Source organism: Pseudorca crassidens, chromosome 14 (genome assembly GCF_039906515.1).
Source record: "Pseudorca crassidens isolate mPseCra1 chromosome 14, mPseCra1.hap1, whole genome shotgun sequence".
NCBI classification, from domain to species: domain Eukaryota; kingdom Metazoa; phylum Chordata; class Mammalia; order Artiodactyla; family Delphinidae; genus Pseudorca; species Pseudorca crassidens.
Genome location: NC_090309.1, coordinates 70,611,162 through 70,635,805, shown reverse-complemented (window position 1 = coordinate 70,635,805; position 24,644 = coordinate 70,611,162). Strand labels below are relative to the sequence as shown.

The following is a 24,644-nucleotide window of genomic DNA, read 5'->3' as shown; positions in this document are numbered from 1 at the left end:
AGGTAAGTCTTACACTAGTTATTCTAATGTGGTCAGAATTAAATATTTTTGAATGAATGTTCTACACCTTAAAAGACACTTAGTTGGGATGACAGAATCCCACATACATAATAAATCATACAGGGACTTCCTTGGTGGCACAGTGGTTAAGACTGCGTGCTCCCAATGTAGGGGGCCCAGGTTCTATCCCTGGTCAGGGAACTAGATCCCACATGCATGCCATAACTAAGGGTTCACATGCCACAACTAAGGAGCTGGCGAGCTGCAACTAAGGTGCCCACCTGCCGCAACTAAGGAGCCTGCCTGCTGCAACTAAGACCCAGCACAACGAAAAAAAAAAAAAAGCAAAAAAGCATATGGCTCCGCATTAAAAAAAAAAAAATCATACAATGAGGTGAGAGCAGGGCAAAAGTGCTATGTATGACTGTAGCCCAAGTAGAATGGTTATTAAACAAATGTGGTCAGAATAACAGGGACAAAACAGGCTCACGTCTTTCTTCAGTCTTCCAATGTGGGATAGAGGACTGAGTACAGAAGGTACCAGAGGCATACAGGTCAAAGTATTAAAAATATAAAAACTAAAACACCATCTAATGTCAACTAATCTTTTTGAATAATTTTATATATATATATATATATATATATATATATATATATATACACACACACACACACACACACACACCTCCTTACTCCCAGCTGAGAAAAGTCCTGGAGAAAGAATAAAAGCTTGGATAGGGAGGTGCTGAATGAGCTAATTTTGGAACTACAAGGTGCAAGAGGAGAGGGCAGGAGAAATACATATATGTATGTGTATGGGGGATTAGTGAGTGGGGACTGGACAACTACAGGATGGCATAAAGGTATGTGGGACAATCAGGATGCAGAAAAAAAGGAGCAGAAAGAATTGCTGAGACATTTATCAAAGTTCCTGATGAAAAATGTTTTAATTCATTGAAGAAGACAAGCAAAGTATGACTGTGTCAAATAACTATACACCAAGATTTTATTTTCTATTTTGCCAATTAATTATAGTAAATTTTAAATTTCAAAATGACTCCTGTCACCACATTGTAATTATCTCTAGGCTAGTTCTTCCTGCCATCCGCTGGTGTAGGTAAAAGAAATATACATGGAATTAATTTTATTGTAAGCAAAATATGATCAGAAGGCTAAATCAGCACACAAAAATAATGTATTCTGGAATCAGTTATTAAAAATGTTAAATTACCTACTATGTTTGGTTTTTAGTGCTCATGCTTCTTTCACATTCCCATCATCATGAATAATCAAGAACTGATTATATTGTATTTGAGCTTCACAATACATTTGTAAGATGGGTCAGGACAGGCATTATCATCATTTCTGTCTTAGGAAGGAAGTGAGAACTCAAAAAAGTAATGGCTTATCAAAATGTACATAGCTGTTAGGTAGATGAGCCTAAATCTTAATTCTGGACTTAAGATTCCACTGCCATGGTCTTTAAATCATTCTATGCTACTTTCTTTGACAATCAACTTTCTCTCAATTGTTTTAAATGAAAACTTTAAAAATCTACTCTCTTAGCAATACTGTATTATTAACTATAGTCATGCTGTTGTACATTACATCCCTGTGACCTATTTATTTTATAACTGGGAGTTTGTTCCTTTCGAGCCCCTACCCGTTTCACTCACCCCCACCCCTACCTCTGGCAACCACCCATCTGTTCTTTGTATCTATGAGCTTAGTTTTTAAATTAAATACATTTTTTTTAAGATCCCACATATAAGTGATCTCAAACGGTATTTGTCTAACTTATTCCACTTAGCATAATGCCCTCTAGGTCTATCTAATTCTTCTTCTTTTTTTTCCCCTGGATTAGCACCTGCTTATTTTTCAAGACTTGGCTCAGGAGGCATCTTATCCAGGAACTTTCCCCTGTTCTTCCACAGAACCTGCAGGTACTTAGCACACCATACTACAATGATCTATCTTTGTGTCTGCCTTCTTTGGACTATAAATTCCTCAAGAGCAATGACCATGTTATACTAATTGCAGTATCCCTAGCACTTAGCACGCTCTCAGTATTTCAGTATTACGTACAAGTAATCAAAATACTGGAGCAACAGGATGGCATAAAGGTATGTGGGACAATCATCACAAAAGCCCACTTCACCTTGCTCTGCCTAGAATGCAGATACTAGGGTACGAAGAGCTGGCCAAGTAATGGATTGCAAAAGGGACTGCTTAGTAATACCAAACGATAGGTGCTCTTTCTTTGTCATACGTAATTTACCTTTTAACATATATTTTCTTTGAAGGGACCAAAATTAGCAAACTTCCCATGAATGATTTCATTTGAATTTAGGGAATTCAGTTGACAGAAACATGTTTAATGAAACATTAATTTAAAGATTGATTGGTAACTGATAAGCAACTTTGAAGACCAATTTAAGGAGCAGAAAGAATACTGAAGGATGATATTATATTCCTCTACTATTGGGAATGCACGATACTTCTTGGACCAACATTCCTCTGGCTTTTACTTTCCTGAAAAAGTGACTGCAAAGAGATTTTTCTGTTCTAAATTTGACAAGAAGCTTCTGGTGGAAGGCAGGTTAGAGGGTACCGTAATATGTCAAACACATGTAACCTTTTCTAGGTACAGTATAAAATTTTGGCCTTTTTTTTTTTTTTTAAAGTAATCTAGGTCCAACATTTCATCCACTTTGGATCTAAAAGCTTCTAAATTCACTTATGCCACCTTCCAATTAAAATCTTTTGAGAATTAAGCAATCATTTCCTGACTTGCCAAGGATTAAATTTAGATGCTTGGTTGAACATGAGCCTTACCTCTCCAGCCATCACTTTTAATTGGAGCATGTAAAAGGATAACACAGGGTTTTAGTTGACATCATAGTCTATTGCCATGGAAATGTAAACATGGGTTTGTATTAAGCTTGTCTCAAAACAAGTTTTAGGGGTACAGAGAGATGGAAGACAAGAGATAAATTATGTAAAATGGATCCTCTCAATGTTGGAGTGCCCTCGGAGCGCAGACCTCAGTGATCTCATCCTGTCTCATGGCTTTAAATACCATCTATACACTGATGACTCTCAAATTCATATCTCCAGCTAGATCTCTCCTCTGAACTCCAAACTCATATATTTAACTGTCTTCTTGACCCCTTCAGCTGGATGTCTAACAGGCATCTCAAATCTCACACGTCCAGCCTGAGCTCCTGATACTGCCCTCTCCTTACGCAACTTGCTCTGTCACAATCTTCTATATCTCAGCACACATCAACTTCCCCTTCCACTTGCAGAGGGCATAGAACTTGGGGTAATCCTTGACCTATCTCGTACTCCTCAGCAAATCCTGTCAGCTCTACCCTCAAAATATAATCAGAAGATGCCCACTTCTCCCCACTTGCACTGTTTTCAAGCTACCATCATTTCTTGCCTGGATTATTGTAATTAACTCTGACCTGGTCTCCCTGTTTGTGCCCTTGCGGATCATATTATGTCACTTGTCTGCTCAAACCCTCCACTGGCCTTTCATTTCATCCAGGGTAGGACCCAATGTCCTTTAACCATCAATTGCCCTCCCCTCTCCCTTATTTTCTTCTTCAGCTACACTGGACTCCTTGTAGTTCATTGATAATAAGAGGTCTGCTCCTGCCTCAGGGCCTTTGCATATGCTCTTCTTCTGGTTCTCTGTATGGCTTGCTTCCTTTCTTCCTTTAGGTCTTTACTCAAATCACCTTCTCAGTGAGGCTTTCTGTGGCCAATGATCTAAAATTACTACTTTCATCCCTCTTTCATGCTTTATTCTCCTCCTCAGCATTTATCTAACAGAGAATGTATTTTACTTATTTCTAACTGATACTGTCTCTTCCACTAGAATGTAAGCTCCATGAGGCAAGGATTTTTTGCTGTGTTTTTCATTGCTGTATCCTCTGCACCTTGGGAAGTCCAGAGGCACATGGTATAAAATCAATAAATATTTGCTGAATAATTTAAAAAATGGGTGACACATGTCATAAGAAATAAAGATTAGTGAAAGCATGATTAACCAAGGTCTATGAGCCTAACGTCTAAAAAGTTTCATCTGTTGTTAGGTTCTCATGGGAATCTGTCTTTGGAGGAACTTTGACTTAATTTTCCACAAGAACAGACTTGATTTCTCTTATCTCTGCAATGTGGAACTTCAGAGATGACTGTTCAAGGAGGAAGAGAATAATGATAAATACAGGTGGGTATTAAATAATGTTCATTGTTTGTCATGTTGGATGAGCTAATGATTTTTAAAAGTTATTAGTATATAGAGCTTACTATTCATAGTGGACTGAAATTAGAAATGAAAAAAGTTGCTCATTGATTGAATTAGCAGTGTCTGGCACACAGTAATGTAATATATAAAGTGAGTTGGACTTGGATGCCATCCAAGAGGGCTAAGTTATTGAAGTAGTTTTATTTCTGAAGTGATTTTACAGTATAGGCATGGGTGTCCAGGCTGGTTATGGTTAAACTTAGATAGGAAGTAAGGAACAGTAATGATGATACTATCTTTAGATCTGAACATTATAAAGTTGTTACTCCTTGAACATTATAAAGTTGTTATTCCTTGCCATTTTACAAAGTAAACACTTAATGAATGCACAGACTATACGCCCTTAAATGAACTGTACATGAAAAGGGCAATAAATATGAGCCAGAGTTAGAGGTACAACGATACAATGGAAAGATAAAGGTTGAGGGGCTTCCCTGGTGGCGCAGTGGTTGAGAGTCCGCCTGCCAATGCAGGGGACACGGGTTCGTGCCCTGGTCCGGGAGGATCCCACATGCCGTGGAGCGGCTGGGCCTGTGAGCCATGGCCGCTGAGCTTGCACGTCCGGAGCCTGTGCTCCGCAACGGGAGAGGCCACAACAGTGAGAGGCCTGCATACCGAAGGACAAAAAAAAAAGAATGAGAAACCTGGGTTCCCACTAACTGGCTGTATGATTTGGGGTGAGTCATTTAACCTCTCTTAATTACCTCATCTGTAAAATGTGGAGGATGGACTGCTAGGCTTCAATGATTCTCCAAGCTCTAAGTATTATAAGATTTTTTGACTTTAATCACTGTGGTATGCAGAATTATGCCCCACCCCCAGACCAACCCTGCCTCAAAGATGTCCACATCCTAATCCCCGGAACTTGTGAATACGTAATGTTACATGGCAAGGGGGGAATAAAGGCTGCTAATAAGCTACCTTAAAATAACGAGATTATCCTGAATTATCCATTTGGGCGCAATGAAATCACAAGGGTTCTTAAAATGTAGAAGAGGGAGGCAGAAGAGTGAGTGTCAGAGTTATGCCATTGCTGGCTTTGAACATGGAGGAAGAGGCCATGAGCTAGAATGTGAGCAGCCTCTAGAAGCTAGAAAAGGCAAGAAAAAGATTTCCCTTAGAGCCTCCAGAAAGGAACGCAGTCCTACAACTTGATTTTAGCCCAGTGAGACTTGTGTCAGACTTCTGACTTGCAGAATTATAAGTATTAAATTTGTATTGTTTAAGCCATTAAGTTTGTGGTAATTTGTTACAGAAACAATAGAAAAATAATACAATCATGATATGTACCATAACCAGTGAAGTTGGACCCAAGTTTATCATAGAAGCAGGCTTTTAAATAAAAATCCTATACTCAGGTATTTTGTAAAGATCTTCAGAGGCAGAAGTAATCAGAAAAGAAATCATGAAAAGTTTGTTAGCAAAGTCGTGGGAGAGAATCTATAGGGGAATGAAAGTTTTAATAGTGACTCATGTGAAGAATAGAAACCTGGATATCTTATAAAGGAAAGAAAATGGCAAGAGAAGAGAAATTAGAAAGGTTATCCAGGGACTTCCCTGGTGGTGCAGTGGTTAAGAATCCACCTGCCAATGCAGGGGACACAGGTTTGAGCCCTGGTCCGGGAAGATCCCACATGCCACGGAGCAACTAAGCCCGTGAGCCACAACTACTGAGCCTGCGCTCTAGAGCCCGCGAGCCACAACTAATGAAGCCCACACGCCTAGAGCCCGTGCTCCACAACAAGAGAAGCCACTGCAATGAAAAGCCCGCGCACCGCTACAAAGAGTAGCCCCTGCTCACCCCAACTAGAGAAAGCCTGCACAGCGACAAAGACCCAGTGCAGCCAAAAATAAATAAATAAAATAAATTTATTAAAAAAAAAAAGAAAGGTTATCCACAATGTAAGAGTTTCTTCTCTGGACCTCACTTTACTCATCTATAAACTGAAGAGATTGAGAGATTATAAATAATCTCTAAATTCCTCTAGCTGTGAAATAAGCTTTTAAATCCTGACAGATGCTAACATGGGCATTTGAGACCCTGCCCTCCCCAAAGTTTGAAGAGTATTCATCTTAGAAAGTACTATAATTATTGTTAATGTGTGATGGTCAAGCTTCACAGAAAGCTCTGACTTAGTTTAACAAGAAGGTGGCTCTGAATTCTAACCCTGGCATTCTTATTCAGGTAGGGTGCATGGGAAAATTATTTAGCTTTCCTTCTCTTCTGTACTTCACGTATAGAATTATGGTAAAATTTTAACTAGATGGATTTTCTAAGGAATGAATTATTTTAGATATCTGAAGGTTTATTCCTTTATGTAACTAAATTTTAAGTATATTTGACGGAACTATTTCTAAAATAAAATACGTGCCCCATTTGTAAATAAAATTTAACGATAACCATATTCCCTTTTCTTGAAAAGAGTCATCGCTAGTAACATCAATTACTATAGTGAGCTGTCAGACAGTGATGCTCTAGACAGCAGTCAGCAAACTATGGCCTGCAGGCTGATTTTGTAAGGCATAGTTTTCACATTCTGTACCTGTTAAAAAAATAAAATAAAAAAGAATATGTGACCGAGACCAAATGTGGCCCAGAAAGCCTAAAATAATTACTATCTGGCTCTTTGAAGAAAGGTTTGCTGACTCTAGCTCTAGAGAAGGATGTGTAGGCCTCTTCACCAAATGTCCAGAACTAAATTGGACTTTATGTTCTGTCACTAAAGGAAGCACATCTATCTTGGCACAATGTAGCTCAAATATTTGCGGGAAAAAAAAGGCTCTTGGTGTTTTGTTTTTTTTTTGCCACACTTGCACACCTGTGGGATCTTAGTTCCCTGATCAAGGACTGAACCTGGGCCCACATCAGTGGAAGGGCAGAGTCCTAAACACCGGACCGCCAGGGAATTCCCCCAGGCTCTTGGCATTTAAAACTCTTTTGTTGTTTGTTGATACACTCTCCTCACTTACAAGTTTTTGGTGATTACTATACCTGCCCCTTGCAGTCTCTCCCCCTTTCTAATTTCCACCTTTCTAATCTCGGTCTGGAAATGTGCTAACCTAGTTTATAAATATTTTAAGCAATGTAAGATTAAGTTGGTTATGTGAAGGCCCTAAAACTATTTTCTAAGTAAAACACAGGTGGTTTAGTGCAGGGATTTGGTGACTTATTCTGATTGTCCCAAGGCCTTTTTATTTAATATTTCCAGGTTCTCGGCTATCCTTTGGAAAAGCAAGGTTGCAGGACAGATAAAGTCTTACTGTAGTATGATCATCTTTTATTTTTATAATATAAAAATAGCATTATATCTAAAATGCCACTCACCAAAAAATTAAACTGAAGCAACCTGAATGGCAGGATTTCTTGGGATGTTTTTTTTCTTTATAATAAATAAACATTGCTTTTACAATCAAGAAAGCCATTTTCATTAAAAAAAAGATAAATTGGGAAGATCTCTTCATCCAATCTCACTGACCTAACTCAACTATTTTCATCTAGCATATTTTATTTGATCACATTTTTTTTTAATGGTTGTAAATATTGTGCTTACGGGTTTTTATTTTGACTCACACTTGGTTTGCCATAGGTAACCTATGGTTACTCTAATAGTGAAAAATATGCGGTAAAGATGAAATGCGGGAAAGCCAACAATCAATACGGTGAAAGATGACCGCCTAAAATTTTGACCTCTGCTCCACTCATTTTATACACGTTCACACGGATAATACCCAATCTGGATAATATTATAGCTCAAAACACTTTAGTTCATTCAGCCTTCAAACAACGCTGTGAGGCGGGCACATTCTCGGGGGTAAAATGACGTGGCCAAAGTCACTCGGCTAGCCAGAGGAGAGTTCAGCAGTCTGGTCAAGGAAACAGCAGCAGGTCTTTGGAGGCGCTGCTAGTTACACTAGAGCTTTCCCTACAGCCCGGCCTTTACGTTCCCTCATCTGACAGTTATGTTTACAAACTCAAACCCTGCTTCTTCTACCCTATCGAGGCACGCTGCGGGCTGCGGAAACCTGGAGCTCACACCACAAGTCAACATCCCCAAAGCCCCAGTGCCAAAGCAGTGAGAAGAGAGAGCGCAGTCCGCCCTTCGCTCCAGCCGCAGTCTCTGCGTGAGGGCCCCGGACTAACCTGACCAGGTCGGTCATGCAGGAGCCCATCACCACCACCGCCGCCGCCGCCACCTCCTCCTGCCACTGCCTCCCGGGCTCCCCAGACGCGGCCATTGCGCTAAGTCGGCGCTCTCCCACCTGGAGGCTGCCCTTTAACCTTTGCCCGACACCGTAACCAGAGACCCAGCTCCCAAGCTCCCTAACGCCGCGGGCCTTCCGGACGCCCACGAGGGTCGCCCACCTGGATGCCCGAAATAACCCCGCCCACCTACTGCCCCCAGTTCTCCCAGGAATTGTCTCCCTGCACAGCATCTCGTTACACAGCCCTCCTAATCGTTCCACGCTCCGCGCAGCTCGCCGCACACGAGGCAGGCGCGGAGGAAGGAACTTTCAGGCACTACAGGGACGCCCTTCCGAGCGCCCGGCCTGGTGCGGCCGGGGACGCGCACGCCGCCCGGCTCCTGGGCCGCAGAGGGGACGGGGCGGGGCGGGACGTCCGGGGACGCGCACGCATCTGGCCCGCGGTGCGCGCGCAGGTTGGTGCGTCGGTCGGGGGCGCGCTCGGGTAACCTGTACCCCCACGTAGTCGCCGGTTACCGATCGGACTAAGTTCCAGGTACCTGGACTGGGGCTGGTGCGGGGAGGTTGGATCCCGAGTCGCACAGGTGGCGCTGAGGACCGTGGTTTAAATATGCCCAGGGCTCGCCTTCTCTTCCTATAGAGAAGGCCCCTGTTCCAAAGATGCCCTGCTCATCCCCATGACGCTGGTCCCCTCAAGAACGAGCCCCCAAGGCCAGAGGCTGCTCTCTCCACACTTAGCCCGCCCCCTGGTCCCTGAATAAGCTCAGACTCCCTCCTTCCCGCCTGATGAGGGAATCATACAATTTGGGGGAAGGAAGAGCGTCCCCTTTTAGTTGTTCCCTTTTAGAGCGGGGTGGTCATTCTTTGGGTTCGAGCCGACTTGTTTTTCTTGAATGTTGCCCCTTGGAGAAATTGCTTCCCCAGTGTAACTTCCCTCGTGCGCTGTATGACGTCGACGTGACGCAGCAGGACGCCACCCCTTTCCGTTCCATGACGTAAGCTGGGCACATGTTTCCGTGTTTGTCATCCCATCTTAATTGCAAGAAACTAGGCGATGCTTTAGACGTCTTTGTATTCCCCAGACTACCCATCAGAGGACCTCATGTGACCCTGTCTTGAGGCAGCAGACCCCTGTAAAAATTGTATTTTTGCATTTTCCTTGTGTATGTTATACGTCAAAATCAGGAAGTAGAAAATGCACAACTGGCATTCAAGGGAGGCTGGCCACCGTAAAATTTTGACTATCTGGGATCTATTATTGTGCTTTGATGTGTAAAAGCTACTACTGGGGGGTGATCTCTCATCCGTGTCCCTGGCTCAAATGCCAAACAGCCATCATTTTTGGCTGTTCGGTGACCTCTGATTTTGGAGTCAGGTTTTTTTTTTTTTTCCTCAGAGAAGTCACAACAGCTACGGTTGAAACATTTTAATGCTGCATGAAATCTTGCACTGTCAAAAGATAGTATTATGGCTGTTCTGGAAACAAAGACAAATTCATTCCTTCAGGTGTCATTCTAAGGTCATGAGAGTTGCTGAATTGGATGGGGTGTTGTCACCTGAAGTATAGTTTGGTTTCTGGAGCAGGTTTGTTCCCTTTAGCATTTGCCTAGTGAATCACTCAGGCCAGCTTCAGCAGTAGGCCAAGAGTAGTCTAATTTTTTCTAGTTGTCAAGCAACCATTAGTTTAAATTCATGACTTTTTGTTCATTTTACTAGATGTATGTGTTAAAAGAAACATAAATTCACTTTGATGCTTTTCTCTTTGGTGATTGAAGTTATGTTTATTTGAGAAGAAGATGAGTATAGTGGACTTTGAGAGAGATCTGAATTTGAATTCCGATCCTCTGCTTGCTAGGTTTGTGACTTTGAACAAGTTACTTAGTCTTGCCGAGCGTTAGTTTTCTTATCTGTGAAATGGGAACAATAATACTAATCAGAGAACAAGGTAGTTATTGGGAAGTAAATGAAATTACAGATAGAGATGTATAATATAGTGCTTGATACTCAGTAGATTTTCAGAATGTGTTGGTTCTGTTTCCCTTTTTCATAGAAATGAGAGGTCAAATAATAATAGGTATTGTGGGGAAATACATGGAAGAATAATTTTGTAATGTAGATAAGGTCCTTTTGCTTTTTCCAAGATGAGTATTTCTGTTTTGCATATGATCTAGATAAGCATCCTTTCAAGAACTGTGACATCAGTGGGTAGAAATAAAAGTGGAAATGTTGCAGAATAGGAAAAAAATAGACTTCAAAGTGATAATATGGTCTAGTATACTATTAAAAGACAAATTATAAAAGTTATCCATATCATCTGTAAAATGGGAATTCTAATATATGCCTTACCGTCCAGAGTTGTGAAGGTCCACTGCACTAATGTATATGGAAGCTCTTTATAAGTGATAAAGTGTTATGAAAATGTACATGATTTTAATGACTGAATACAGTGCATTAGATGTTTATTCTTATTTTGTGATGAAATATTGGAATGGTGGAGGAAGATCATCTGTTAAGTGGTCGGAAGAGGAGGTTGTTTTATATTTGCAGAAAGGATGATTTGAGTACTAAAGTATAAAGCTTTTTCTGCTTCAGAGGTACTTCTGGGTGTCATCACTATGTAGGGTCACAGTGTTATTATTTTTTGAAAGATCACTGCAGTTCTGCCCTTTATTACTACTCTGAAGTGATTAAAACAGGTACTAGTTTTCAACGTTTAGCAGGGAGCTGTAAAGCCTCATATGGCATAATATATGAAAACTAGAACGAGAACATCATTTACCTGTAATTGTAACTTGCAGGAAATTAATTTGCTTTTGATGTGGGATTATCCTTTCAGATCGAGGAAGAAAATGATCATTTAAATTGACTTATTCACCTCTGAAAGTGGAGGCTTTCATTTAGAAATCTATTAAGAGGAATTCAGGTACTCCCTCCTCCAGCCCCGTGGGTTTCCAAGTAATTTAGAGATGATTTATTGCTTTTACTTTTGTATTTTCAAGTCTAAGAACTTCTTAGTGCCTTAAAGTCAAAAACTTTTAGATCCATGTTAGTTTGTGTTGCTTAATATCTGGATAGGTGTGTGCTTTCATGATTTAATTGTTAAGTAGATTTTTGCCACATCTCAGATATGCTATCTTCTACCAGATTTTTTGAGGGCATAATGTCTTCTCTTCATACCTAAACATTTCTCTAGCTTTTGTCTCCTTATTCACATAGTTATTAAAAGATGTTTATTGGGTGCTTAGTGTGTGCCAGGTACTTTTGTTAAACACTAGGGATTCAAGATAGTTTTGCAGGTGAATTCCCTAATGGCGCAGTGGTTAAGAATCCTCCTGCCAATGCAGGGGACATGGGTTCAAGCCCTGGTCCAGGAAGATCCCACATGCTGCGGAGCAACTAAGCCCGTGCACCACAACTACAGAGCCTGCACTCTAGAGCCCATGCTCCGCAATAAGCGAAGCCACTGCAATGAGAATCCCATGCACCGCAACACAGGGTAGCCCCCTCTCCCGCCACTAGAGAAAGCCCGTACGCAGCAACCAAGACCCAACGCAGCCTAAATAAATAAATAAATTTATTAAAAAAAAAAAAAGACAGTCTGCAGGGGAGAGATCACTAAGCAGGTAATTATAATACACTGTGGAGGGGAAGTAATTAAGGGAGGTATAGCAGAAGTAAATAATTTCTAGTAAGTAACAATTGCAAGTAGGATATGCTGCTTCTAGAATTTTACGTAGTTTTATCAATCATGTTCTTACTCTTTGTGGGGACACAGAGGGAGGGATTCCTAACCTAGTGGTGTGTGCGTTTTGTGTGATGCGGAAGAGGATTGTCAGTGAAGACTTGAGGCTTCAACTAAAGTAGGACCTGCCAATTGTAAGATAGAGTGGGACAGCTTTTAAGTACAGTGAGGCAATGTAGAAATTGGCTTTGGAAAGGGGGAGGAAATTGGATTTCAGGGGTTGCTGCTGCTCCTGAAAAGTCTGCGTCCCGAATAGGTGAGCAGTAGGGAGATAGGTTCTTCCAGGGGGTCATTTGAAGAGGCTGCTCTAAGACAGGAAATAAGGTATCATGCAAGAGATACTTCTGTGTGCTGTGCTAGTTTCCAGGAAGCTTGTTATATCTCGTTCCTTTGGATATTCTGATCATTATTCTTTCCTTCTCCTTTCAGTGGTGATCTGCAAGTCAAGTTAAAATGTCTCCGGAAGTGGCCTTGAACCGAATTTCTCCAATGCTCTCCCCATTCATATCTAGCGTGGTCCGCAATGGGAAAGTGGGACTGGATGCTACAAACTGTTTGAGGATAACTGACTTGAAATCAGGGTATGTACCAGAACCAATCCAAGCTTTAGCTAATAGCAAACCTTTCTCACCAGGCTTGTAAAAATTGAACACCACAGAAATTCATCAAGTCATGAGCTTATCACGTGTTGACTGGTTTTGTCCAGTTCTTGACATTTTATGTTTCAAGTTGTTTTAGCTGTGCTGTGGGCCATCGCTTTATGATCAGAATGTTCTTTTTTATTTTAAAGGCATATCTCTTTGTTAACAGCGTGCCGTGTGGTTTTTAGCAAGTGTGTTTTTCATCATTGACTGTTTTCTTGCTGTGTCTTCTGCAATTCAGTATGCACTGTAAGAGCTGGGATTTAAGATTGTGAATCTGACATTATTTGATAGCCTCTCCTAATAGGAAATTTATAATAGCTAGCCAACAATGAGTCATTTTTCACAACTGAGTTGAAACAGTAATATCTCAGGCCAGAAATGTTGCATTAAGATCCCAACTTTTTCCAAGGGGGGGAAAGCGGGGGGTGGGGAGTGGGATGAACTGGGAGATTGGGATTGACATATATATACTAATATGTATAAAATAGATAACTACTAAGAACCTGCTGTATAGCACGGGGAACTCCACTTCTCTGTACAGTAGAAACTAACACAACATTGTAAAACAACTATACCCCAATTAAAAAAAAAACAAACCCAACTTTTTATTTTGAAATACATTTACTTAAAGAAAAGTTACAAAAATGCTACAGAAAATTATCATCATTACATGATGATAATTACTCTGTAAGCCTTATTTGAATTTTGCCAGTTTTCCCATTAATGTCCTTTTTTGGTCCAGGATCCAATCCAGGATACAAATTGCATTTACCTGTGACAGTTCCTGTTTTTCTTTGTCTTTCATGATTTTGAAGCTTTTAAAGGTAGCACTGGTTAGTTACTTTGTAAAATGTTGCTCAGTACAGGTTTGCCTAATGTCTTCCCTTTATTAGAGTGAGAAACACATTATTTTTCCACCCAAGAATACTACAGAAGAGATGTTGAACCATTTTCAGTGCATCAAATCAGGGAGTACATGATGTTCATAAGTCTAGTTATTGGTATATTAACTTTGACCACTTGGTTAAGATTGTGTGTACCAGGTTTCTCTACTGTAAAGTTAACTGACTTTCCCTTTGTAATTCGTAAGTGTCTTGTGGAGTGACATTTTGAGACTGTGCAGATGTTCTGTTTCTCATCATACTTTTGTCCATTAATTTCAGCATCCATTAATTGTTCTTGCCTGCAATAATTGTTACTGTGGTTCTTGTATAAGGGTGATTTTTAATGTCCCTATTCCTCCCACATTTAGTAATTTGAATTCTGTAAAGAAGCACTATTCCTTCCCACCCCCCAATTATTTATTTATTCTGTTGTTTATTTATGTCAGTATGAAATTTTAGGTATTTATTTTATTCTGTTGGTTATAATCCAAATACTATATTCATTTATTTTTTTGGCTCAGTTGTTCTAGTCTTTGTCACTGAGAGCCCTGTCAAGGTGGCTTTTGAGCATATCCCCATCATTTTTTGAGCATTTTCCTACTAGAAACATTACATTCTTGATTCTTTTAGCTTTTGTTTTTTAAGCTCTTTTGTTTTTGCCTTCTGCAAATCTTGCTATTTTCAGACTAAGCTGAAGACCTTGATATAAGGTAGTAAGTTAGAGAAGACTAGGTTAGTTGGACATTTTATTGGAATGGTAGGCTGTTTTTTAAAAGATCTGGTATTACCTTCAATTTAATTAATCAGCAGGCCTGGGGTTTCCTTTTGGGGTAATGAAAATGTTCTAAAATTAGTTAGTGGTGATGGTTACACAACTCTGTAAATATACCAAAAAATGACGGATATATGCACCTATAAGGGTGAATTTTATAGTTTGTGAATTATATCTCATTAAAGTGTCATTAAAAAAAAACACATCTGTGTACCAGGGATGTTTACTGGCTTGAATGGCTAGGACATGCAAAAAGGTCTTTTTTCTTTAGTTTGTCACAAGCATTCTTTTCAGAGGTATTGAAGACATGAGAGGGGATTGATGCCCAGAGGACTGGGGACTGGTTTATGTAAGATGATATAAACATGTAAACCTGAACTTCCTACTCCTTTATTGGTATTCTGAGAGAACAGTTGGATTCATCAACATAAGGTCACTTTACTTTTTTGTAGACTCCCTTTTTGGTGCTTCCCAAATCCTGAATGTTTAGTTGAGTGTTTATTTGTTTGTTTGTTTTTTTTTTTTTGCTGTACGCGGGCCTCTCACTGTTGCGGCCTCTCCCGTTGTGGAGCGCAGGCTCTGGACGCGCAGTCTCAGTGGCCATGGCCCACGGGCCCAGCCGCTCCGCGGCATGTGGGACCCTCTCGGACCGGGGCACGAACCCGTGTCCCCTGCATCGGCAGGCGGATTCTCAACCCCTGCGCCACCAGGGAAGCCCTAGTTGAGTGTTTAAATGCAAATAGTGGATCTGATGATCAATTTGAAATGAATCCACTAAACCTGGCTGTGTCTGGACTCGCTCTGTGAAAAATATTTGAAACAGTGTTTAATGACTTGTAGTATTTATGGAATTTACTTTCTTTTGATTTAAAAAAAGAATAAAAATACCTCTACCTACATTAACAAAGCTGCTACACATAAAATGATGTGAAAAGCCTTATTAATCTAGAGCATTATTGATGCCTTTTATGTAGTACTTGGCTGAAAGATTCATGAAAGTTCTTTCGAAGCTCATTAACAATTCTTTCCTCGGTCCTTCCGTCAACCAAAGTGTGAATTCCTCAAGTTTCTATAGCAAAACAATGGCAGAGTTAGAGAAGAGAATTTTTTTCTTTTGGTGTGTCACTTTTGGCATTTCCCTTTCTTTTAGATCAGCAGCACTCAGTTATGAGAATTGGGATTAACATTTGGAATTTCTATTAACTCAACTGGCACATACCCTGTAGGACACAGTGTACACGGAAGTATAAAATGAGGAGACTGATTTTTAGAGGTCATAAGAACCAGTCTTGTTACTGTATATAGCTACTTGCCCTTGAAGAGATGAGGTACCAGAGTATCTATATTCTAGGTCTGACTCACAGAAGGAATAGATAGGCAAGAATCTATGCAAAGTAAGTTTTGTTTGCTTTTTTTGTAATCGCAATTCATCTTTATTTCTCTTATGGCAACTAAATCTTTCTACCTTATCTAAGATTATGTGTGTTTCTAAACTCCATTGCTAGGCTGTCAGTATTAAGGCCAGGATTCTTGTTTAATTAATTAATTTTTTAATACTCTTAAAAAAATTTTTTTTTATTTGTTTTTGGCTGCGGTGGGTCTTCATTGCTGCACGCGGGCTTTCTCTAGTTGTGGCGATGGGGGGCTACTCTTCGTTGTGGTGCGTGGGCTTCTCATTGTGGTGGCTTCTCTTGTTGCAGAGCACAGGCTCTGGGAGCGCGGGCTTCAGTAGTTGTGGCACGCAGGCTCAGTAGTGTGGCTTGCGGGCTCTAGAGCGCAGGCTCAGTAGTTGTGGCGCACGGGCTTAGTTGCTTCGTGGCATGTGGGATCTTCCTGGACCACGGAGCGAACCTGTGTCCCCTGCATTGGCAGGCGGATTCTTAACTACTGCGCCACCAGGGAAGCCCTGCCCGTCTTTTAAGTGGATTGTTTATATATTTTTATTGATCTTAAAATATTATTTACGTATTTTGGATACTAATCTTTCGGCAGTTACATATATTACAAATATCTGCATTTAGTCTGTGGCTTATGTTCTTAATTTGGTGCTACTGATGTCCAGAAGTTTTAATTTAATGAAGTCAGATTCATCAATATTTTCCTTTTTAGATTTGGGCCCGTGCGTGCGTGCGTGTGTGTGTGTGTGTGTATTTGTAAGAGAGAAAGGGACCACTTCAGGAAATTCTGTCCTACACAAAAGTAATATATTTTTCTCTATGAATTTTAAAGTTTTCCTTTTTTTTTTTTTTTTGTGGTACTCGGGCCTCTCACTGTTGTGGCCTCTCCCATTGCGGAGCACAGGCTCCAGACACGCAGGCTTAGCGGCCATGGCTCACGGGCCCAGCCGCTCCGCGGCATGTGGGATCCTCCCGGACCAGGGCACGAACCCGTGTCCCCTGCATTGGCAGGTGGACTCTCAACCACTGCGCCACCAGGGAAGCCCAAATTTGGGTTTTGAGAGAGAATCAAGAATGACTTCTTTTTTAGCTTGAGTGAGTGGGTAGGTAGATGGTCATGCCATCTGCTGACATGGGAAGGTGAGAAGATTGATGGAGGAACGGCTTTAATCTGGATTGATTGTTGTCTAGGTCTGCCAGGCAGCTCTCATTGTATCACTGTATCATTCCCTTTGCCTCTTTCCTGTGTTGAATCTCATATCTTACTTTCTTGTTTTACCCTCTAGCTTTGTTGGAGCATGTACTCCAATAGCATCCTAAGAAAAGGAGAAGAGGAGGTTCATTTTTGAGTACCTGAGAGTCTGAAAATATCTTTATTCTACTTTAAACTTGGTTGATAATTTGGGCAGGTGCAAAAGTGTAGGTTGCAAATTATCTTCCTTTTGAATTTTGGAGGCCTTGATCTGTAAGCTTGGGGACCCCCAACACATATTGTTGTTTTATGGATGTAGTATTTTCTTTTCTGTAGGATATTAACTGTAGTTTTTTTTTTTTTTCAGTTGAGGTATAATTGACTAAATGTTTAAAAAATGTTTAAATATTTCTTCTATACCTTGCATTATCTCTGTTTTGCTGTCTTTCATGTTGGTGGCTTTCCTTAAACTGATGATTCTTGGCTGTCCATGTCTATTAAAGGCTGAAGTTCTAAAATGTGAATTTGAAGCTCTTTGAGCGTAGGTGGGCTTGTCAACCACTGAGCTTCACTGCATTGTGATCAAGCAGTGTGGTGTTGTGATTTATATTTATCTCATATATATTTGGTCTTCAGCCACAGTTTTAGGCTCATAGCTCCCAAACCCTTGAAATTTCCTGAATGGCAAGAGCGGTGAAGTAATATTTGGTCTCTTGTCCTCAGTTCCTGAAAATGCTTGAGGGAAGGTGACTTTTGGATCCCACCCAAGGGTGGGAGCTGGTTGCCAGGAGAACAAACCCTGTGCTTGGAAGGTTGGAACTTTCAGTCCCACCCCTTGACCTTTGGGGAGGGAAGAGGGGCTAGAGGTTGAATCAGTCACTAATGGCCAGTGATTTAATCAATCATGCCTATGTAATAATGCAGCTGCCATAAAAACCCAGAAGTTCTGGCTGTTGATTTGATCCTTTAATGTCCCTTTATAGTGAGTCAGTAATCTAGTGAGTAAATGGGTTTTCCTGAGTTCTGTGAGCTGTCCTTGCAAATTAGTAGAACCTGAGGAGGGGGTGGTGGGAACCTCTGATTTATAGCCAGTGGGTCCCTGGCATCTGAAGTGGAGGTGGTCTTATGGGACTGAGCCCTTTAACTGTGGAATCTGATTTTATCTCTGGATAGATAGTGTCAGAATTGAGTTGAATTGTCAGAAACCAGTAGGGTGAGAATTGCTGTTGGTATGGGGAAGCCTCCACATGTACATTGGAATTGGGTCCAGGAACTGTTTTTCAGGCAGTAAAAAACCTGGCCTTTTTATTAGGTGATTGTCAGTTTCATTATCTGGAGGTCTTTTCTCTGGGGCTATAAAAAGTTAAAGTGCCTCTATGGATGTATATATTCCTATGTGTCAGCAAAATTTCAATTATTAGACCAAAGAGTATGTAAATTTTAAGGCTTTTGATGTATTTAATATATTGGTTTATTGTATTTATATGTAAGGATATGGAAATGTACACATACTTGTTTTCAGAAATGTATTATCAATTTATACTCCCACTAGTAGTATATGAGGATGCTAGTTCCTCTAGTTTTGATAATATCAGTATTATAAATTTTGTAATATTACTTGCTAATTCAATAGACAGAAATGGTATTTGCTCTTTTATTTTGCTTCATTTATTGGCATGTGTTTGCATGTCTGTGTGTGCGTGTGAAAATTACGAATTAATGACATTTGTCCATTTTTTTGGTGGGGTATTTGTCTTTTTCTTATTGATTTGTAAACTTTTTATGTATTAGGAAGATTAACCTTTTGTCACAGGTATTACAGATGGTTTTTCCCGAAGTTTTCAGTGTCATTCAATTAAATTAATTTATTCAATATGCAGAATATCTTAAATAGCATTCATTTTTGAGGCAGTAATAAATGTACAACATACAAAAAATAAAAGGTAAAAAAAATAAAAGATACGAAAGGGTATTAAGCAGAAGATAAGTCTTCTTTCTATTCCTTTCCCCAAATTTTCTTCTCTGGAGGAAACTACTGCTTACCAGCTTCTTTTACTTCTTTTTAGAGGTGTTCTTTGTTGATGTAAGCCCTCTTTTTTTTTTTTTATTTCTATATAAGCAATAGCTGTGGTAAATTATTACAGTAATGGCTCCTGATAAAGCCTGCCTCTCTATTTATCTCTTCTCCTTTGAATATGATTTTGTCCTTCCTTTCATCAGCAGGTAGAGTCTACTTCCTCACCCCTTGAATCTGGGCTGGCTTTGTGACTTGCTTTTACCAGTAGAGTGTGGTGAAAATGATGTTGTGTGGCTTCTTAGTCTAGGCCCTAAGAGGCCTTGTGTTCTTTTTCACTCTCATGGAAGAGCCACACAACCATGTTCAGAAGTCTCCTAGTCCAGTTTCCTTTAGAAAGAATGGCTCAGGTATCCCAGCTGTCCCAGCTGAGCTCAGCTCAGCTGAGCACAGCCAACCCATCAGCTGAGTACCGCTGAGTGGGTGAGCCATGGAGAGACCAGCAGAACTGACTGGCCAACCCACAGATTGATGAGAAATAAAAATTGTTTTCTTAGGCCACTAAGTTTTGGGATGGCTTGTTATGTAGTAATAGATAACTGATATAGTAACATATTAAACATTCATATTAACTTGATATTTTGAAGATTATTTCATATTAGTACTTCTAGAGCTGCTGCCTCCTTTTTAATCTCTGCATATATTCCAGTGTGTGAATGTACTATAATTTAATCAGTTATTATTGATAGTTGTTCAGTTTGTATCTATCTTTTGCTATAACATGGGGTTGTAAAGAATCTTCTTTTGTATTTATCTTTGATATGCCAAAACTTTTACTTTGTAAGTTGTCATCAAATCTATTTCCTTCATGGATTCTTTTAACATTTTGCACAATTAATGCCTTTTCTGCTTTGAGACCACCTATATTTTCTTCTGTAATAGTTTCATTTTTATTGAAAAGTAGTCAATTAATCTGGAATTTATTTTGGTGTATAATACACTGTAGGAATGGGATTTTATTACTTTTCTTAATAATTATCTAGTTACTCCAACACTGTTTATAAAATAAATCCTTTACTCAGTCACTATTTTGAAATGCCATCTTATATGCTAAATTCTTATATTTATTTCTGACCTTCTGTTTCTTTTCAATGGTCTGTATTTGCCTTGTACAATTATATCGCTTTTCAATTATTATAGCTTTATAATATGTTCGAGTACTTGTGGTCTCACCTGCTGGGAGTTTGACATTGCATAAAACTTCTTTATTTATTTGGAGAGAATGGACATCTTTACAACAAGGGTCAGCAAACTTTCTGTAAAGGGTCAGATAATAAATATTTTAGGTATTAAAATATTTACCATCTTACTGTTTGTGTTGCGGCTACTTAGCTTTGCCATTGTAGCACAAAATCTACAAAAATGAATAAATGTGTTCTAACAAAATTTTATTAAAAAAATAGGTAAGTGGCCCTTGGATCATAGTCTTACAATATTGAGTATTCCTGCTTTATAATATTGAGTATACATCTTTAGGAATATGGTCAATTTCTCTTAGTCACATCCATTTTTGTGTATGTGAATAAAGGTTTGTGTTTTCTTCATTTTGTTCCTGCACATTTACTGTTAACTTCCTAGATGTTTATTCTTTGGCTGCTATCATATAGAAATTCTTAGTGGTTTATTGGCATATAGGAAAGCCATTATAGAATTTAAAGTAGACTCAGGAGACATATTGGAAAATTTAATAATTCAGTAATCTCTTATCAGAATACTTAAGAATACTTAAGAATTTGGAGAAAAGAAACATAGCCAGGACCAGAAGAGCTCAAGCAAGGCTGGGGAGAGGGGCTGGGTAGGCACAAGCCAGAAGTCAGCGTGGATGGGGCTGGAGCCCAGTGAGCCATCTTTAGAGGTGTTGGATCACAGCATGATATAATGGTGAGCATGTAGGTTTTTCAGCCAGTGAGGTCTGAGTTTGAATACTGATTTTACTGCTTAGTAGCTTATGACCTTTGGCAAGTTACATACCCTTTCCGTGCTTTCTCTTAAATGGGGATGATATTAATAATTATCTTATTAAGTAGTTATGGGGGTGAGAGGCCTTGCGGAGCCCAAAAATGCTGCTATGGCTTCCAGTGGGGTTGACATGAACACTGCCCGCTCGGCAAATGAAGCTCCTGAAATTCCGGACGGCGTGGGATATTGGCTTCAGGGTGTCTACCACTTCGCCCCTGATAGGATTTCTGGAAGAACTTGATCCTCAGTTTGGGACTTTTTGCTGCGGGAGTTTGGCTGGCCAGGAATTTGAGTGACATTAAACTAATGGCCCCTCAGCCTGGCGTGTAGCCAAAAAAGACACATAGAATCCCTGTGCTGTACTTGAACCTTCCAGAAACAGAGCCTCCAGTCTGTGACCATCATAAGACTTGCCCAGAGGGGCACCTTTCCTTCCCTGCTTGATTTCCTTTCTTCGCTGAGTCCATTCAGAACACCAATCGCTGGTGAGCAGTCAGGCTTCAGCTAAAGTGTTATTTTCTGTTCTGTAAAGTTCTGTACATAGTTCCTAAGTTTCTGCAGGGGATGATCTTTGCTCTTGTCCTGAGGAATAACCTAATGGTATTTTAACAAATACTTGAACTAAAGACTGCACATAAAGACAAAATAAAAAGTAGTTATGGAGATGAAATGAAATAGCTTATATAAAGCACTTAGAATAGCTTGGTCATAGTGCTCAATAAATGGTAGCTACTATTATATTATTATTATAACATTATGTATAATGTATATATAATATATTTTCATAGTTTATATGTATATTATATATATTTATTATTTCACTGTATTATTGTTGTTAGTTGGTAGAATCACATTGGCATTGCAGAATCAGGGACTCTATAAAGAATGAGTGTCTATGCAAACGATATAAAGGAGCTGTCTAATAAGACCCAGGCGAGCAGAGCAAGGTAAGAGCTCACACATGGGGGCTTCCCTGGTCGTGGGGTGGTTAAGAATCCTCCTGCCAATGCAGGGGACACAGGTTCGAGCCCTGGCCCGGGAAGATCCCACATGCTGTCGAGCAACTAAGCCTGTGTGCCACAACTACTGAGCCTGCGCTCTACATCCCGCAAGCCACAACTACTGAGCCTGTGTGCCACAACTACTGAAGCCTGCGCACCTAGAGCCTGTGCTCCGCAATAAGAGAAGCCACCGCAATGAGAAGCCCGTGCACCACAACGAAGTGTAGCCCCTGCTCGCCGCAACTAGAGAAAGCCCTCGCAGTAACGAAGACCCAACGCAGCCAAAAAGAAATAAAATTAAATCTTTAAAAAAAAAAAAAAGGGAGCTCACACATATATTACAAAGGTCAGAAATCATAGAGCAGAAAAGAACAGGAGAGTCAGAGACTTTTGTTTCCAGGGTAACTTTCTATCCTGTTCATTGCCTTTTGGAGATCTATGGAGACAGGAAAAAGTTAATGTGGCTAACTTAGACCCTGCAGGTGGATATAATTTGGAATATTTGATTAGGTTGAAGAATGAATGGGCATGGAGATACCAACTTTTTTTTTTTTTTTTCCAGCAGATAGAACCTAACAGTTTTCAACAGCTATTAGAGATTGAACACTGTTTATCTTGGGCAGAGACATGCAGCAGTTCTTAGCAGAGGGTTGAAGAAGCCTGCCTGGCAAGGCCTGGTAAGATGGTGTGCAGGCTAGATTAGGGAGCCCTGCTGGAAGGTGGAGAGCTAGTGACGGCAGTGGTGGGTGGGGTTGTGGATATTTTGTACTTAGGATTTTTTTGGAAAAGTCAGCGTGGTGTTATTGGCCTTGGCTCAGTGAACCCTGCAGTCACTGGCCTTGGGAACTTTTGCTAGGATTCCACAGTGTTCACACAGAGCCTGGGGTGGTGAATGCTAGGATAAATCTGAGTCCGGAGTTTTAGATGTTTGTCAGTCTTGGGCTTTTCATGCCCTGCAGTGACTTAATTTCAGGGTGACTTCACTTGGTATGGAAGTTGGGGAAGGGGAAGAGATGAAGGGAAGTAGCCAGTCTAACGTGTAAAGGAGAGGGGTATAAGATTAATTTAGTCTGTTCCTAGCTCTACTTTGCATTATTAAAGAGAACGAAAAAAAATCATTCCTACTGTTATCTTTTGTCCTCTCTATTCTGTGCAATTTGAAGGTAGTACTTTTTGACTCGTTTTTGTTTAATTAGAATGACAAATTTGCAAAATTCTTTAAGATTAAAGCGGGGCTCTTTTAATACATGTTGATAGGTACATAAATCTGTTTCAGGGCTCCAAATTAACTGTCCTGTGCCATCAGTCATATGTTAAAGGACTCCTTATGCGCATGTAACACAGCCCCCTTTTTAGCTTCCATGTTGCTTGAATAATCTTGCTTTTTGGTGCCACGGTCTTGAGAAATAATTTCGTAATTTTCCTTTCCAGGGCCACATTTCCTGAGTCATTTGGTTATCTTTCTAATGGCATGTTATGAAAGCTGTTTTTCCCATTGACCTTGCTTCTCTTGACTTTTTGAAAAACGTATCCTTTTTGTTTTCTGCAAAGGTTTTTATCTCAGCCTTTGCTCTTGCCAACTTATTGATAAGAGATCTGGAATCAAGTGGAAGTTTTGGGAAACATCTTGATATTCTACTGTTAAGTAGGTATAATGCCTTCAGAACAATTGCTTTTTTCATCTGTAGACTCCTAAGACTTTTTCAGTTAAAAAGCATTATTTAAAAATTTTTCTGGTTCGGTAAATTACTAACATGGAGGTTCAATTTCGGACTTAGCACATACTTTGTTTTTAATGTGGTAAAATATACGTAACACAAATTTACCACTTTCACCATTTTTAAGTGTACAGTTCAGTGTCATTAAGTACATTCACAGTGTTGTGCAGCCATCACCACCATCCATCTCCAGAACATTTTTAATCTTGCAAAACTGAAACTCCTTGCGCATGAAACAATAACCCCCCATTCCTCCCTTCCCTCAGCCCTTGGCAATCACCATTTTATTTTTTGTCTATGAATCTTACTACCTTAAGTACCTTGTATAAGTGGAATTATGCAGAATTTGTCTTTTTGTAACTGGCTAATTTCACTTAGCATAACACCTTCAAGTTTTATCCACGTTGTAGCATGTGTCAAAATTGTCTTCATTTTTAAGGCTGAATAATATTCCATTGCATGTATATGCCACATTTTGTTTATCCATTCATCCACTGATGGACACTTAGTTTGCTTCCACCTTTTGGCTATTGTGAGTAATGCTGCTATAAACACGGGTGTGCAAACATCTTTCTGAGTCCGTTTTCAGTTCTTTTAGGAACATACTCAGAAGTGGAATTGCTGGATCATATGGTAATTTTACGTTTAATTTTTTGAGATATCACCATACTGTTTTCCACAGTGGCTGCCCCATTTTACATTGCCACCAGCAATGCACAAGGGTTCTAATTTTTTCATATCCT

The 24,644-nt window shown here is 39.9% G+C and overlaps 2 protein-coding genes and 1 pseudogene across 6 annotated transcripts in view; 2 read left to right on the top strand and 1 right to left on the bottom strand.

The window, feature by feature from the left end:
- Positions 1-8,815, bottom strand: part of RBKS (ribokinase) — a 74,032-nt gene extending 65,217 nt beyond the window's left edge. Inside the window, exon 1 of one of the 4 annotated variants that reach the window (XR_010934099.1) lies at positions 8,457-8,815. Coding sequence is in view for 3 of the 4 variants with exons in the window: in XM_067703371.1 (XP_067559472.1) it covers positions 8,457-8,551 (95 nt within the window). In the remaining variant the exon portion in view is untranslated. The remainder of the gene's footprint in view (positions 1-8,456) is intronic. The other 3 variants (XM_067703371.1, XM_067703372.1, XM_067703370.1) reach the window with 3 other exon arrangements.
- A 94-nt stretch (positions 8,816-8,909) lies between these two features.
- Positions 8,910-24,644, top strand: part of BABAM2 (BRISC and BRCA1 A complex member 2) — a 434,786-nt gene continuing 419,051 nt past the window's right edge. Inside the window, exons 1-2 of one of the 2 annotated variants that reach the window (XM_067703374.1) lie at positions 8,910-9,053; positions 12,690-12,841. In XM_067703374.1, coding sequence (XP_067559475.1) covers positions 12,714-12,841 — 128 coding nt within the window. In that variant the 5' untranslated portion in view covers positions 8,910-9,053; positions 12,690-12,713. Of the gene's footprint in view, positions 9,054-9,206; positions 9,514-12,689; positions 12,842-24,644 lie in introns of those variants that run through there. The other variant, XM_067703375.1, reaches the window with a different exon arrangement.
- On the top strand, positions 21,292-21,768 carry LOC137205699 (mitochondrial import receptor subunit TOM6 homolog pseudogene; annotated as a pseudogene).